The sequence below is a fragment of the Eublepharis macularius genome, chromosome 13 (genome assembly GCF_028583425.1).
Source record: "Eublepharis macularius isolate TG4126 chromosome 13, MPM_Emac_v1.0, whole genome shotgun sequence".
Classification (NCBI taxonomy): domain Eukaryota; kingdom Metazoa; phylum Chordata; class Lepidosauria; order Squamata; family Eublepharidae; genus Eublepharis; species Eublepharis macularius.
Window position 1 is genome coordinate 20,509,184 of NC_072802.1, and position 16,166 is coordinate 20,525,349.

A 16,166-nucleotide genomic window follows, 5' to 3' on the forward strand; every position below is an offset into this window, starting at 1 on the left:
TGGTTTTTTTTCTTAATAAACAGCAATTGTTCAGCTTGTAGGGGGCTAACTTCCTCTCCCCTTCAGCTTTGTCCTTAACTGAAATGGCCTGTGGAACACCTTGCGGGCTATACCTGCCATCTCCATTGGCCTGAACAGGGCCAACTGCAGAGCCAGCCTGGTCCAGTGTTGGACTAGGATCTGGGAAACCCAGGTCTGAATAATCCCCACTCTGACATGGAAGTTTGCTGGGTGACGGGCCAGTCACACATTCTCAGCCTAAACTACCTCACAGGGCTGTGGTTGTGAGAATTTTAAGTGGAGGAAGGGAGTATGATGTTGTAAGCTTCTTAGGGTCCCCTCTGAAAAGAAAAACAGGGAGTAAATATCTAAATAAATAAATGAACTGGCTTCTCTCTTCCTAGAACTACCTTTTTCAGCAGCTGTTTGCTTCACTATCGTGTAACAGGTTGGAGTTCATCTCTAGATTTGCTCTCCAAGTCTATCCAGCTACTGCATCAGGCATCTGAAAAGCACCATTCTCGGTTATACCCCATGTCACACAGCTCTGTTCCGTCCCTCCCCTTGCCTCTGGATATCATAGAAATCTGTACAGGATAACAATTTTACTTAGCACGTATATAGCAGTACAGAACTTTCAAAATGCTTATGTGTATCAACCTTTTCCAATAACCACGTGTGGAAGGCCAGAATGATAACCCACATTCAGCAGATGCGGGTCTCAGGTGGAGAGAGTGCAGCTTGCCTAAAGCCACCAAGCCCGTTGATGGCAGAGGAAAGATTCAGACTGCAGACTTCCTGAACTGGGAGAGACTGGACCTTTAGCTTACCGGGAATCTTCTCGTTGGGGCAGTGTCTTGGGAGCACCCCAGGGGGCTAGGGGCAAGCGGAACCAAGTGGCCCCCATATGGTGTCTTCTGCACTGCTGGGGTCGCACCCTTAGCCCCAGACTGTCGCAATGACATCAGTGGGAGAGGGGTAGCCTCACCAGCCAGCACTGCACAGCTTTCCCCCAGTTTACACCTATGCCGTTTTAGCATCCCAATCCACCCACATTCCTGAATGAGGCTTTTAGCAGCACACTGGCTTGCCAACGTGAAGGTAATGTTTTATAAATGAAGGAGTCAGGTAAACTAAGGGGAAACTCTGGAGGTGATTTGTTTCCATTTGGAAACCTTATCCTCACTTCTATTTGATTATTAATACAGTGGTTGGCTGGCTTTTGGGTCGCCTGACAACCACTATTTAGTTATCCCCTATTTCAGCCTTTACCGTCGCAGCCTAAGGTTGTCTCAGATGAAATTGGGCAATAAGAGCACAGGCTTCAGGGTGTGAAATGCCTACACGTACATGGTGCAAGACAAAATCATATTAACAAAAGGCAGTACGGGTTGCTTAAATAATTTCCTCCATTGCCCAGGATTGCTGGAAGGGAAGCTTCCATTCATATATTATTTGAGCTTTTTCTGCCCCATGCTCTCAGTTTAAAAAACTCATGCTGTTGTTTGCAACGATAAAAGAATAAAACCGCACTATTTGTATAATAGTCATATAAGCCATTCCCTCCCTCTGGTGGATAAAAAGCAAAATGGAGCCACACAGGACTAGAGTATAAGTATCGGCAATCATGTGGGTACCCCCTAGTTTGTAGGTAAATAAGGGGTTTTTTTAAATCAATTGTGGCATAAAACCTCTCCAAATAACAGGAATGGCGTCGTTTGCACATACACAGGCAGCACAAAAGAATCCACAGAGTCGCTTGCCAACTCAGAATTCTCAAGAACAGTCAGTGAGAACTTGGTTGTCATTTTGGGTTGCTAAGACAATCCTTCACAGCACCAAAGCCTGCTCTACCCGTTGTGTTGCTCTACCCTCACACCACAGCGTGCAGAAGAGGCCTCCCGACTTTAAGGATTTGCTTCAGCATCCCAGAGTGCCATGGTGGGAGTGACCATGTAGAGGAGGCAAGGGGGGGAGGAACTAGAGTCCATTGCTGGAGGGAAATAGGAAGAGCTAGGGGAAACATGAGTAAGACAGGAAGACCAACTGGGTGGGCAAGTGGAGGAGGGCAAAAGAGTGAGCAGGTAGGGACAGGGAAGTAAATATGAGCCCCTGGGGAAGTGGAGAGCAGTGTGTGTGGGGTGGGTGATGTGGTTTCCCTTCCCACATCAGTCCTTGCAAGTCCATCTCTTTTTAAAACCTAATGAGACAGCAGTTGTGGCCAATGAAAGGGACCTTAGTTCTCTTCTCTTTCCCTTTGCAGAATGCCTGGCCATTGATGGGCCAGGCACTGATGGAATGAGCCATGTCCCCGCCCCTCACACTCTCTCACACACACGCACGCACACTTTTCTCTCCCCCCTCCCCCTTCTGCTTTTGGGATGAGAGCAGTCTGTGCAATACTTGAGAAGAGTACCAGTATCTCGGTTTTTTAGCCCATTCCTCCCAGGCCATTTTCCCAGTCTGGATCAATACCTGTATTATTATTCTTCCAACTGCTTTGGTGGAACAGTGTGGGACCTCCCTCTTCTCCCCATCCTAGCACCACTGATCCAACCTGGTGCAGAGCGACTTTGAGACCACATTCAATGGCTGCCCTATAGCAAGTCCATTTCAGCCAAGGAGATGGATAACAACAACAACAACAACAACAACAACAACAACAACAACAACAACATTCAATTTATTTACTGCCCTTCAGGACAACGTGCACCCAGAGTGGTTTACAAAGTGTGTCATTATTATCCCCACACCATCACCCTGTGTGGTGGGTGGGGCTGAGACTGAGAGAGCTCTGAGAGAGCCGTGACTGACCCAAGTGAAGGAGTGGGGAATCAAACCCAGCTCTCCAGATTAGAGTCCTACTGCTCTTAACCTCTACACCAAACTGGCTGTTTAAACTCTAACTCTGGCCATTTCCACAGGTCCTTAAAGGGACAGCCTTCTCACCAAATGCTGGCAGCTTTCCCCCTTGATTCCAGAAAAGGTGCTGAAAAAACAGAAGCCAAACAGCCTGCAACCGTTTTGAAAATGGAGATGTCTGGAGTTAAGGGGGGAAACTGCCAGTATTCAGTGAGCAGGCCGTGCCTTTAACAATGTGTGGAAATGGCCTTAGGCTTGTCAAGCAGCCTGGGGAAAAAATATCCAGTCCCTTTAATAAAGCCAAAATTGGATGTTATTTACCAGGTGAGACTGTTTGCCTCTATCCCATGAAAAGCCACAACAGCCCATTTCCGCATATTAAGCCTCTATTAAAGGAAGAGGACATTTTCTTCTCTGTGCTGTTGGCAACCCTACCGACTTGAATTGTGACCTAGGGTTTTACTGCCTGAAAAGCAATGCCTATAAAACCACTTTCAAACAATGAATGCAGGGCAGAAAGGTGAACAGAGTCACAGTGCCCTTTTTTGTGAGAAGTGGAGTCTTACATGTTGAATAGGTTCAAAGTTGCCTTCATCATTCCAAAAAAGCTTTCCTATTTCAAGGCATTCCAGCTGGCTGTCTACAAACAGAATGGATGTTCAATAAGAGCTTGTTCAGGGATCTGGCAGTTCAGTACCTTTAATGAAAAGAGTGCGTGGATTCGCTGCTCTCAACCCAGTGCTCTTTTTTTTCAACAGTATTTCCTCTCCTTCTCATGCTAGGATGAAAAAGCAGAAGGATTCATCAGTTTGCCCGAGTTCAGGATAGACAGAGCCATTGAATGCAGGAGGAAACAGTAAGTATGAGCCAACACGGCCAGCACAGGAAGGACTGGCCCTTGCAAATATGGAAAGCCAATTGGTCTCTGTCTAAAAGTCAGATTTTGGTGACCTGCCCAGGGTGTCTATTTGGGACCGCAGTGTGGGGTGACCAACTGAAAATTATTAGGGACCTGTTACACCCATACACTGTAGTTTAAACCAGATCTTTTATGTCTTCCAGAGGCAAATGGAGGGTGCCAGCTTTGACCTATAAAACCTCTAATGCAGCAGAAACTCTTTGCATTTATCACCCAGTCCTTTTGAGTGTGCTATACTCGGGGCCAATGTCAGTGTGCCCTAAAATGGGGCAGCTGCCAGGGTCCAAGCCTTCTAAGAGGGCCCCTTCCTGCCCTGGCCTCATATGCCCACATGTCCTTCCACTTGCATGGCCCAGTGCTGTCAGGGAAAGGGCATGCCTGTGGCGGCGAGCACAGATAATGGGACAGGTCGTGGAGAAGAATGCACAGGTAGGGCATGGGGGGGCAGGGAGAAGAACCTGGGAACTCTATGCCCAGGGCCCCCCAAAACCTGAAATGGGTCCTGTCTGTGCTTGATAACCCCTCCTCACAACAGAGGGGTGGGACTGAAAGAGCAGCATGCATGTGACAATCCACTTTGAGTTGCAATGAAAAAAGCTGGCTATAAATAAAGTAAACAAATCAATGCAGAATTCCATATATGCACAGAGGCTTCCGAAGAACTTGCTTCCTTCTGCAGCTTCTGGTCCATGTGGTAAGAACGTGTGTCTGAACTGGACGTACATTCTGACTGCATGGGCAGTTTCCTAATAAACTCCAGGAGCCCACTATGTGACATGTCTATGCATAAATGGTCAATTTGGACTTTTGCCACCCCGCTGGATGTTCAGGGTAGGGAAGATGCTCTGAGTAGGTGGGGCAAGGAAGGGCACCCATGTTCCCCATGACACCTAGGACAGCAAGTGGCAGTGACATCAAGCAACCTAACCACCAGAATGTTAACACTATTCACTACTCCATCATAGGCACAATCAGCATCTTAGGCAGTTGTCCCGCATAAGCCCATTCCAAGGAAACAGGAGTTGCACAAGTGTTTCAAAATGTGCATGAATTCTCAGTGGCACCTTGCAAATGTGCAGCTGCCTTACCTGCTTATTCCCAAACTCTCCCTTATCTTTTACACATCCAATAAGTAACTGGTTCAAAGGATGTATCCCAACTTTCCTGATCACCTCCTTATAAAGGGAGATGCTGGAACCTGTTCCTTTTTCTGCCAGTGAGATATTCAGCTGGGCATTGTGGGGGACCATGTAACGTTTTGGAGATCAGCTCTGTCACTGATATTTTTTTTTTCTTTTGCATGGTTTCCTGTCTGATCTAATGACCTGTGTTTCCTACACAAGTAAATGTTCATTCATTTATTCATTTGGTAGCACATCAATGATAGAGAAATAGGGCATTGCACAGGCCTGAGGCAAAGAAGAAAGGATATGTAAGAATCACTCTTCTGCCTCTGGCAGCCCTCAGAACCAGAAATTCAACTTCCCCGGACAGCAGGGTAATCTCTTGGGCATAAGAGCTTAGTAAAATACATGACAATGCCTCATAATCCACCCATAAATTAAAACAAATTATTGTATCCCAAATACAACAGCTTTTCACAAGGGACCTTGTTTTTAAGATGCCAGTGGTTCCAGTGGTTGTGCCACAGTGCTGTCTCAAAACATCATGTGCCACCAACATCACAGTCAAATTTGTCAAGGATGAGCATTTGAGTGCTCGCTGCTCAAAAGGGGCTGCCGTTTTCCCTTCACACAGAGCATTCAAGAAGGCTGGAGGTAATGTAAGAGAATCCTCAGTTCAGACACCCGTCTTCGTACATGTTAAAGGAGCCCACGGATGTTGCCGTGGGCAATGATCCTCAACATCCTGGAGCAACCTCTTAGAGCTAAGATACAAGAGACGAATTACACGCGGACGCGCATGTGAAGGGAGTCGCAATGTTAGCTGGGAAGCTGAGTTTTAAAAGAGATCGGAAGGCTTTGTCAATTTCCCCTCTCTTCAGAGGGAGCAAAAATAGCTCCTCAGAGAGTTTGTAATTTCCTCCACACCTCTTAGAAGGGGAGGTGAAACTGACGGAGCCTTTGGGAAATTAGCAAATTCCTTTGGGAAAGAGGAAATTAGCAAACCCTCTGAGGAGCCATCTTTGCTGGCTCTATAGAGAGGGGAAATTGACAAAGCCTTCCGATTTCTTTTAAAACTCAGCTTCCTGACTAACATTGTGACTCCTTTCACGTGAGCGTCCTCATGTAATTCGTCTCTTGTAGCTTAGCGTTCATTCTCAAATATTGCAGTGCCAATGTACATTGGGTGAATTTATGATCCTAAGATTTCTTAGTACCATTTGTAACTTACTCTTCTCAGCCAGCTTTCAGGCGTGTGGAACCCAGCAGTGACATGACACGTCCGCACACTTGTGAACATATTAAGTGTTTTTATGCAAATCATACCTAGGACCTTAGGCATGCAAGGGATGTGTTCTCCCACCTGGCTGTTCAGCCTTGCTCCCAAAAGGTGGGCCTCAAAATGAATCTGACTTTAATGGGTCTAACTTTGCAGTAAGTAAGTCAGGATCAACTGGGAGCCAAATGGTAACCTCTTGGTTTATGCAGTGAGCCTTTTAAGGCCAAATGCAAGCAGAGAAGCAGCTAGAAAGGCAAGATTAATCTATGGAGAAAACTGTAAATATCTCAGACAGAAGGACAGAAGAACCACTTTCCAAACAGTGACTCTGCTACTTCGCTAGCACATGTGCTTGGGAACACTGTTCGTCTCCACAACTAGAATCCATAGCTAATGTGTGCCATCTAGTGGATTCTGTGAAGTTCTGTATAAGGTGCCCTTTCCACAATGTATCTTCCTGGCTTTGCAAAACAGAATTTTGTTCAGTTTGATAGCATGCACTGAGCAATAATATTTTGTCTGTTTGGCTTATTCCCCCTCCATCTACCAGCTGGCATGAATAACTTGCTTGTGTTTTGACACAACCATTTTCCAGATGGTGGGCTTGCTATTAAATTGACTTTTCCAGATGATTTTGGCTTCTGGATGCTCCAACACGTGGCAGTTTTGCAACTTAAGGGGCGGGGGAGGAGAGAGATACAAGTCCTCAGTATGAATGGAACAAAACAGAGGGCCACAAAGAATTAACAATTGTATTGCTGCTATAAAAACAGGCAGTACAGCATGTATGGAAAGCTACAAACAACGAGACACTGGAAAATGCTCGTGTTATGTCTTCCTCAGAATTAAATTGCATCTATGACAGGTCATACCCATGATTGTCTGTGACATTGCCACAAAGGAAGAGAGTTTTCCAGCTTTCCTTCAGATATTGAGATTAATGATGATCCTGGGGACACTCCGATACTTCTGAAGGGAGAGGTGCCTAAGAGATATTTTTTACCTCTGACTCTGTTCTCAGTTGTTCCATGAGATTCAAGAACTCTCCAAGTTGTAGAGGTTCCTGCTTAATTTAGTACTCATCCTTGTGTGTGATAAATCCTAAAGAGGAATGACTTCTGAACTCTTTGCACAGTTTTTGCAACTTACATTCTGGGAAAACAATCGAAAAATCAGTTGGAGTTCAGATATGGTGGTAAGTTACCAAAGTATAAGAAATCAAGCCAAACCTGCCTAGAAAGTCATTTTTAAAAAACTTTTACTTCATTAATGCCCCATCGTTCTCCCCAGTGGGGACCCAAGGTGGCTTACATCATTCTCCTTTCTTCCATTTTATCATCACGACAATTGTGTGAAGTAGGTTAGGTGAAGTGTACATGACTGGCCAAGGTCACCGAATAAGCTTCCGTGGCACAGTGAAGATTTGAACCTGGTTCTTCCCGATCCTAGTCCAACACTGTACCTACTACAAAAAAAACTGGCTACTGTCCTGTATGCCTCCTCTTGAAAGCTAAGACTTGTGCCTTTTTTATTTATTTATTTATTATCATCATTTATAGCCCGCCTTTCTCACTGAGGCTCAAGGCGGATTACATAGTGTGAGTCAGTACAGTCAATATCATAAACATTTCAACATGTATGTAATAGGTAAATACAATTTGCAAGATTTAAAGAGAAAGAATGAAAAGGAAGGAGGTTTAAAGATTTAACAGTGTTGAAACAGAGTATAGGCAAATTCCATGACTATATTAAATAAAATAAGAACTACCCAGTAGGATCATACTTATAGCAAAGTCTATGGTCCCTCACCCTTTACAGCAATAGTAGTGAAGTCTGTGGTCCCTCCCTATCTCTTTACTGATGGATCTCTTGAGACATCTTTTTGTCTCAAAGCACTGTGCCCAATCTACATCCAACAGCTAACTGGATTTCACGTTCAGATCTGTAAGTTAAGTGGTTATTTACTTTTACTAATTTTGTTTAAAGTATTTGTATCATGCTTTTCCTGGCCATCAGATAAGATTATAACATATTAAACAGTCAAATATATAAAGCCACTACATACATAATTAGCTAATTAAATGGAAAGATTAAAAAAATAAAAATATACAGTTGACCTTGAAAAGTCAACTGTATGGTGAGGAAGCAACCATCGTGTGGGCAAAAACAAAGCTCAGTTAAAACCATCAAAGCCATAAGCTACAAACAACACCCATGTCTTCACCCAGCAGCCAAATAGAATGAATCTCAAGGAAGAGGAAGTTTCCACAAATGGTGGCAGCACCACTGAGAAGACTTCAAGTAAGTCCTTGCCCTTCTCATCTCAGAAGATGGGTGCACCGAAGAGGAGTCTTTCCAGAAGATCTTAATGAATGGGCAAGTGGAATCAGGAAGGGGTGGTCCTTCAGGAACCCAGAATCCAGATCATGTAGGCTTTAAAGACCAAAACCAACAGCACTTAGTAGCGTTCCCAGAAACAAAGCAGCAACCTTGTATAATACAGGATGATCCCTCAAACATGTTCCTGTGTACATCCTTTCTGCAGTATATTGGAGCAACTGAAGTTTCACACAAGATCTTCAAAGATAGTTGGACATGGAGTGCATTACAGGAATCAAACTTGATGTGAACACAGCATTGTTGTTGTTGGTTGTTGTGGGTTTTCCGGGCTGTATTGCCGTGGTCTTGGCATTGTAGTTCCTGACGTTTCACCAGCAGCTGTGGCTGGCATCTTCAGAGGTGTAGCACCAAAAGACAGAGATCTCTCAGTGTCACAGTGTGGAAAAGATGTTGGCAGGTCATTTATATCTACTCAGGAGGGGTGGGGTTGAGCTGAATCATCCTGTAAGAGTTTCCCAGGGTGTGGAATGCTAATGGCGGGAGGCTTCACTGTATCCTGAGGAGGTTCTTTTGCATATGGATTGGTGCTTGATGTGCTAATCTTCTCTGCAGGGCTATTGTCGGGTGTAGAGTGTTTTGTTAGCCTGGTGTTTTTCAGAACTGGAAACCATGCTCTGTTCATTCTTAAGGTTTCTTTCCTGTTGAAGTTTTGCTTATGCTTGTGAATTTCAATGGCTTCCCTGTGCAGTCTGACAAAGTAGTTGGAAGTGTTGTCCAGTATTTTGGTGTCCTGGAATAAGATACTGTGCCCTGTTTGAGTTAGGCTATGTTCAGCCACTGCTGATTTTTCAGGTTGTCCAAGTCTGCAGTGTCTTTCATGTTCTTTTAATCTTGTCTGGATGCTACACTTTGTGATCCCAATGTAAACTTGTCCACAGCTGCAGGGTATACGATATACTCCTGCAGAGATGAGGGGGTCTCTACTGTCTTTTGCTGATCGTAGCATCTGTTGTATTTTTCGGGTGGGTCTGAATACTGCTTGAAGGTTATGCTTTTTCATAAGCTTTTCCATCTGATCAGTAATTCCTTTGATATATGGCAAAAATGCTTTTCCTGTAGGAGACTGTTTTTCCTTGCTATTAGCATTCCACACCCTGGGAAACTCTTACAGGATGACTCAGCTCAACCCCACCCCTCCTGAGTAGATATAAATGACTTGCCAACATCTTTTCCACACTGTGACACTGAGAGATCTCTGTCTTTTGGTGCTACACCTCTGAAGATGCCAGCCACAGCTGCTGGCAAAACGTCAGGAACTACAATGCCAAGACCACGGCAATACAGCCCGGAAAACCCACAACAACCATCGTTCTCCGGCCGTGAAAGCCTTCGACAATACATTGTTGTTGTTGTTGTTGTTGCACTTATATACCACTCTTCTAAACAGATTAGTGCCTCCCTAGATAACAAGTTAGTGTTATTTATTATTCCCATAATACAGTTGGGAAGTTGGGGCTGAGAGGAGTGGCTTACCCAAGGCCACCTACTGAGCTCATGGCAGTACTGGGATTTGAACCAGTAGAGTGCTGATCTGCAGCCAAACCACTTAACCACTGTGCTACAGCAATGCTGAGTCATCCCTTTCCACTCAACGGTGAACCTGCTGGACCAACCGTTGGCAAAAAGTGCATCAAGCCACATATGATATCTGGGCATCAAAATGCAGATCCAGATCTAAAAGCATCCTCAAGTTGTGAATCTGCCGTTTTAGAGATAATGCTACGCCATCCCCAATATAGGTGATAAATCACCTCTCTGATCCAAAACACCAACTAAGAGCATATCTGTCTTGTTTGAATTGACCTTTAGTGTGTTTGTTCTCATTCAGTCTATTGTTGCCTCAGCTCATCCACTGGTTCAGCAGATGAAAAGGGGAAGTAAAACTCCAGATGCCCTGACAATCTCAGCCAGCAATGGCATGTAGGGACAAAACAGAACCCTGCAGGACCCGATAGTGTAATTGCCAGGGGTCAGAGCTATAGCTGCCCCACATTACCTACTGGGACTTGTCTTCCAGTTAAGTGTAGAGCTACTAAACGTTCAATGTCTCCCCCTCCCCATCCTGAAAGATGGACCTAAAGGCAACCGTGGCTAATGGCATTGAAAACCATTGATGGATGCAGAAGAATCAAGAGAGTAAAGCTCCTTCTCATCTATCAAAGCAACCAATGCAATCTCTGCACTGAACCTGAAACCTGATTGAAAGGAGTCCCGTTTCATCCAAGAGTGCCTTGAGTTAAACCACCACTAACCACTTAAGTGCCTTAGTCCCTAAGGAGAGGTTTTTGTGAGTGGCTTTTTCCGGAATGATTTTACCACCACTTTCTTTGGCAGTAGAGCCACCATCCCCACCCAAAGGGGGAATGTATAACCACTCGGACCAGCAAGTAATCCCCATTCAGCAAGATATAACAAGCCAAGAAGCATCCGGGTCCATTATGGGACAGAGCTCTCGAGCGCCTGGGCACATCACATTGCAGTAACTGAAACTGGCCAAAGCAGTTCAGTGATTTCATGATGTGCCTTGTATCAAGGCTGCCTGTCACGGCAGATTCTCATAGGTGGTTTAGAGCCAAGCTACAAGTGACGCCTGACACAGGTTGGACACTTGTCAGCTTCCCTCAAGTTTTGATGAGAAATGTAGGCATCCTGGTCTTGCAGCTTGGCTCTCCATTTAATTGAAATTTACAGAGCAGCAGTCTATGGGAGGGAGAACATGCGGTCGGGAGGGGAGTGCAGGCGTCGGGCTCTCGCCAGGCGCCCCCCTTCCCCTCCGCTGGGTGTGGGGGGGGGGGTTTCCTGTAATCTTCAATTAAATGGAGAACCAAGCTGTAAGACCAGGATGCCTACATTTCCCATCAAAACTTGAGGGAAGCTGACAAGTGTCCAACCTGTGTCAGGCATCACTTGTAGCTTGGCTCTCAATCTATGCAATCTCGTCTGAATCAGCTAACTAGGCACTAATTCTTGGGAAGATCTTTCAAAGCTTTGGAAACAGCTTTTCAGTTCCACAGGCCTTTCTGAAAGCCAGTAAGCTGCCTTATATTACATCGGACCATTGGACCATTTAACTCACCTGACTGGTGGTGGCTTTTCAGAGTCTTGGGCGAAGAATGGTCATTTCTAACTCCCAGTATCTAAGAACCTGTCATTTAGTGGGAAATCCCAGGGACTGAACCCGACACTTTCTCCATGCAAAGTGTGTGCTCTGCTACAGAACCACAGTCCCTTTTAAAAAAGCAATTGACACGTTTTTTTCAAACACTTGAGAGGCTCATGGGAATATTTCCTTGGCGTTAAAATGTGAAATGGTACGGCTTGAATGCAAGTGATCAACCCTCCATTTTCTATAAATCGTTTTCTCTTTATCAAGCCAATCACATTGTACCATTTCCCCTTACCAAAGATATAATGAGAAGAAATGAGAAGCTCTGACTTATTGACTTCAAAAGAAAATAGACTGTCAGTGAAATCCTAAACAGATTTCAATGGGCTTAGACTGGAGTAATTCTGCTTAGGATTTCTTTATGAGTTTTGTCCTCTCAATTAATTAGCTTTCATGTTCTCAGAAGCCTTGTTATAGTTAATTCTGAAGAATGGCCCAAAAAATTTCAGAGTGTGGCTCAAAAAAATTCACACAGTGGGGCCATGTTCAAATAAGGAAGATTTTTCTAAATCCCCAGGTTTGCTGAAAAAATCCCCAAACATTTTTTTTAAAGGTGGGTCTTAAAAATTCCCCCAAAGGGATAATGCTGACGGAACTCTCATGAAATCACAGTATGCAATCGAGAGTTGCCTAGCAACCTAGGCATTGGATTATGGGCCTAGGTGGTTCCAACATGACAACAGATTTAGTGGGAAACAGAAACAACACCAACAGTGAGGAGGTGGGAATGGGGGAAGTGCTAGGAAGAGAAAGAGCAGAAAAGGAGTTGGGAATGTCAGAGGAGAAAGGTCTAGAAAGAGAAAGAAAGTTGGAGTCAGTGGGGAGAATAGAATTTCCCTCCATCATGAGAAGGTCCCCAGCTTATTAAAGTATATTGTATGAAAAATTGTCAGGGGAGTCCAGTGGCACCTGGCGTGGGCTTTCGGGGATCACAGTTCTCTTTGTCAGATGCATCTGGCGGGGAGAGCTGTGGTTCTCGAAGGCTTGTGCTACAGTGGAATTGGTTGGTCTTGGAGGTGCTGCTGGACTCTTTTTGATTTTGCCACTACAGACTAACACGGCTAAGTCCTCTGAACCTTTACAGAAGCAAACTGATCTCCACATCAGAAGGAGCTGTTTGCATCTGCATATCAGAAGGAGATGTTTGCATCTACCCCGCCCTCCCTCCTCCTCTATATCTGACCAGTTTCTCTTTTTGCCCTCTATGCATCTGACAAAGAGAACTGTGATTCTCGAAAGCTTATGCTACAATAAAATTGGTTAGTCTTAAAGGTGCTACTGGACTCTTTTTGATTCTGCAATTACGGCAACTGTAAAAATCTGGCCGGTAAGCAGTGTGACAAGTAAGAAGGGGCAGGAGAAAATGTGGGATTCTTTTGCACTGTGTTTGCTTGGCTAGCGGTGAAGGATGGAGAGGAAATCATTTCCAGGAGGCTGTTTACTCCTCTAATTACACTATGATGGCATCTAGGTTTGCTTTTCAAATCCTTGCTTCTTTGAAAAATATATTAATACTGTCATTGAAGTCTAAGTCTCAGCAAAAAAAAAATGCCAAAATGAAAAAGGGATTGAACGTGGTTTATTTAAAATAGAATTTCTTCCCCATTGGCATAGCCATCTACCAGAGCTTTTGTCTCCGCTTCCCTGCAGAGTCTTTTCGACGGCGAACAATTCTTTAGCTTACTCACCAGTGAGAATCAAGGACTAAGACATTGCTTTCAATTTCTTTTTTTTCCTACCCACAAATGCCATCCTCTATCAGAGAGCTATTGTATCTAAGAAAGTAAGGGGTTTGTGGTTTTTTTTTTTTTAACTTCCCTGAGAGAACAGTGAGTCTCTTCTTTGAAAGGGTTTCCAGTTCATTTCTGAAAAGGTCACACATTGAGGGGTATTGCATGTGTGCTCTGCTGTGACCTGGTCTGAGTTTCTAATGGAAATGCAGAAAATGGCTTTTTGAGTGCCCTCCTAAGGAGTTTAATAAGAGAAGGATGCTAAAAAAGATTTAGGCAGTTGCACATCGTAGACCACAAGCCAGGCGCATGCACCGCACACACAAAAAACGGCAGAGAAAGATCCTTTATTCAACAAGAACATTCTGCTGGGAAAAGGTGATGGATGTTGGTTCCACAGTTTCTTTCTCAGGTAAATTGACTTACTGCTGGTAAGGAGCTTTTAATTTGATTTTTAGACTCTTATCCTCCCTGATCCCTGAAGGTTTAGAGTAGGCAACGGTGGATGTTATAAAACAACATTGATAATATCTTGGACAGTCACTCAGTTAGAGAAACCTAAGTTGATTTCACATATGAGTTATAGGTGATTACATGATTCATTGATTAAATCTGCATAAATTTACATATGAAAAAGCAATACATTCTCAGTTTATGCATCACAGCAGGTGCGCAATCTCTCAGAAGCGGCCTTCCCTTCTTGGAAATGGCCTTTCCTTTTTATTTTTCACTTAGGAGGAAATGTCTCTTCTCTTCTAAGATTGCTCTCAGCACCTGCAGTTTGTTTTATAAGAACATGCATAAAATTGGTGGCAGCACCTTTTGTCAATCAAGATGTTTTTGATCAATTTGTCAGTTAATCAGTTGGATTAATACGGCAGCCTGAATAACATTTTCCCTAGAAGAGCCACCCCTCTGAATCCTTTATAAAACAAAAAGATCTAACATTGCTTCTGGAACAGCTGGCCTTCAACAATGTCCCCGTGGTGCCACAGCACCTTGGATTTGTTGGTGTCTATTTGCTTCTTCAGCAAAGCATCTGTTCCTAAAAAGCAAAGAACCAATTCTGGCCTTTCCCTACCTTATTAGAGTAGGTGGTACTTCAGAAGAAGCCAGCAAGCATCTTCTTTATTTCTGCAGGGAGTATCAATTCAATCAATAACAGCTGCCTCTAATATAGGAGGATACTTGACACACAGCCTCCCAACATTTTGTGACTGAACCCAATTCCCATGATTTATCCCCCTCTGTCAGCCATTTTGTGGTGCTGCCCACTCCCAGTCCTCAAAATTCCAGAAGTGTCCATATGTTCAACAAAACTGGAAACCTAGAAAATGATAGGTCTCTAGAGAAAAAGGAGTTTTGAGGCTGGAGAGAAACTGCTGGACCAGCTGAGATGATACAAGGAACTGTGCATGGTGGGAAATGGGAGAGCATGCCTTATTTCACACTTACACAATTAGATGGTCCCACCGCTGACACCACTGACACAGTTGCATAATGTGAAAATCTGGTTCCTTATATATGTTTAACATCCTGGAAGGAATGGTGGGAGGAAGGGTTAACTGTGCTTGTACAGTTAACAAATTCATATGTTTTGTCCAATGCAGATAGACTGTGGGATTGAGACCACCAGGGCTGGTGTTCCAGTAAAGTGATGAGTTCTCCCCATCAGTCCTGTTGTGTGTCGGTCCCATGTATCATACAGTGAGAATGTTTCTCTTTGCCCCCTCTTCAGAGCATCAGAGCCACAAATAACTTGATAAAGGAAACAAGTTAGTGGAGGAAAGATATTAGCTATAACATTCCACCTTGGGAGATCCACACTGTAGTTCAAGGACAGAGGATGTGCTCTGCTTGATGAAAATCCCAGACAATTTACAGTAATATGCACTTTGCACTTTAAAATTGACAAATTGTATGAAATATTGATAATTTGACTGTTAATTCACAGGGACTTTGTCTAGATATTTTGATCAGTTTGATCTGTGGAAGCTTTGTGTTTGGTCATGCTGAAAATCCCAGGCTCACCCCTCCCACCCCCACCCCCTACCCACACACCTTATAACTAAAGATCTTGGGTATAAGGGAGGGAAAGGCACCCTGGAGAGTGGCTGCCTGGGCAGAAAATATGGGGCTAGATGGGCATTTTTAAATTTTATTTATGTTATTTATTGCACACCTTTCTCAGTGAGACTCAAGTCAGATTATACAATGTAAGTCAATACGATCAACAGCTGGGGCACTCAATAAACAATGCAATAGGGTATGTATAGAAAAGAAGTATACATTCAAATATAGGAATACAGAGATGAAACAACGCAGAATGAAACATAAGTAATTTGATGTGACATACTAAACAACATAGAATCTACCCAGTAGGAGTATATCTACATCAACCGACAGTACCTGGTAGTATAGTCTACAGTCCCTGCCTGTTTTACCAAAGCATCTGGCTGAACCATTTCATTTACAGCATAGTCCTGTTGCCTGAGTAAAAAGCCCCCCTAAATAATTTGGTTTTGCATAGTTTGTAGAAAGCCAAGGGAGTGGGAGATTTCCTGGCCACTTCAGGCAGGCCACTCCATAAGATGGGGGACACCTTATGTATGGGCAGCTGTTGATTTTGCCCATTTGCAAGATGGTGTCAGTAGAAGGTCCATTGTTCAGATGAGCAAAACTGCCA

The 16,166-nt window shown here is 44.0% G+C and overlaps 1 protein-coding gene across 1 annotated transcript in view; it reads left to right on the forward strand.

The window, feature by feature from the left end:
* Window positions 1-16,166, forward strand: part of LOC129341262 (connector enhancer of kinase suppressor of ras 2-like) — a 531,721-nt gene that overhangs the window by 482,406 nt on the left and 33,149 nt on the right. Inside the window, exon 18 of the mRNA XM_054996377.1 lies at window positions 3,645-3,718. Within this exon, the coding sequence (XP_054852352.1) occupies window positions 3,645-3,718 (74 nt within the window). The remainder of the gene's footprint in view (window positions 1-3,644; window positions 3,719-16,166) is intronic.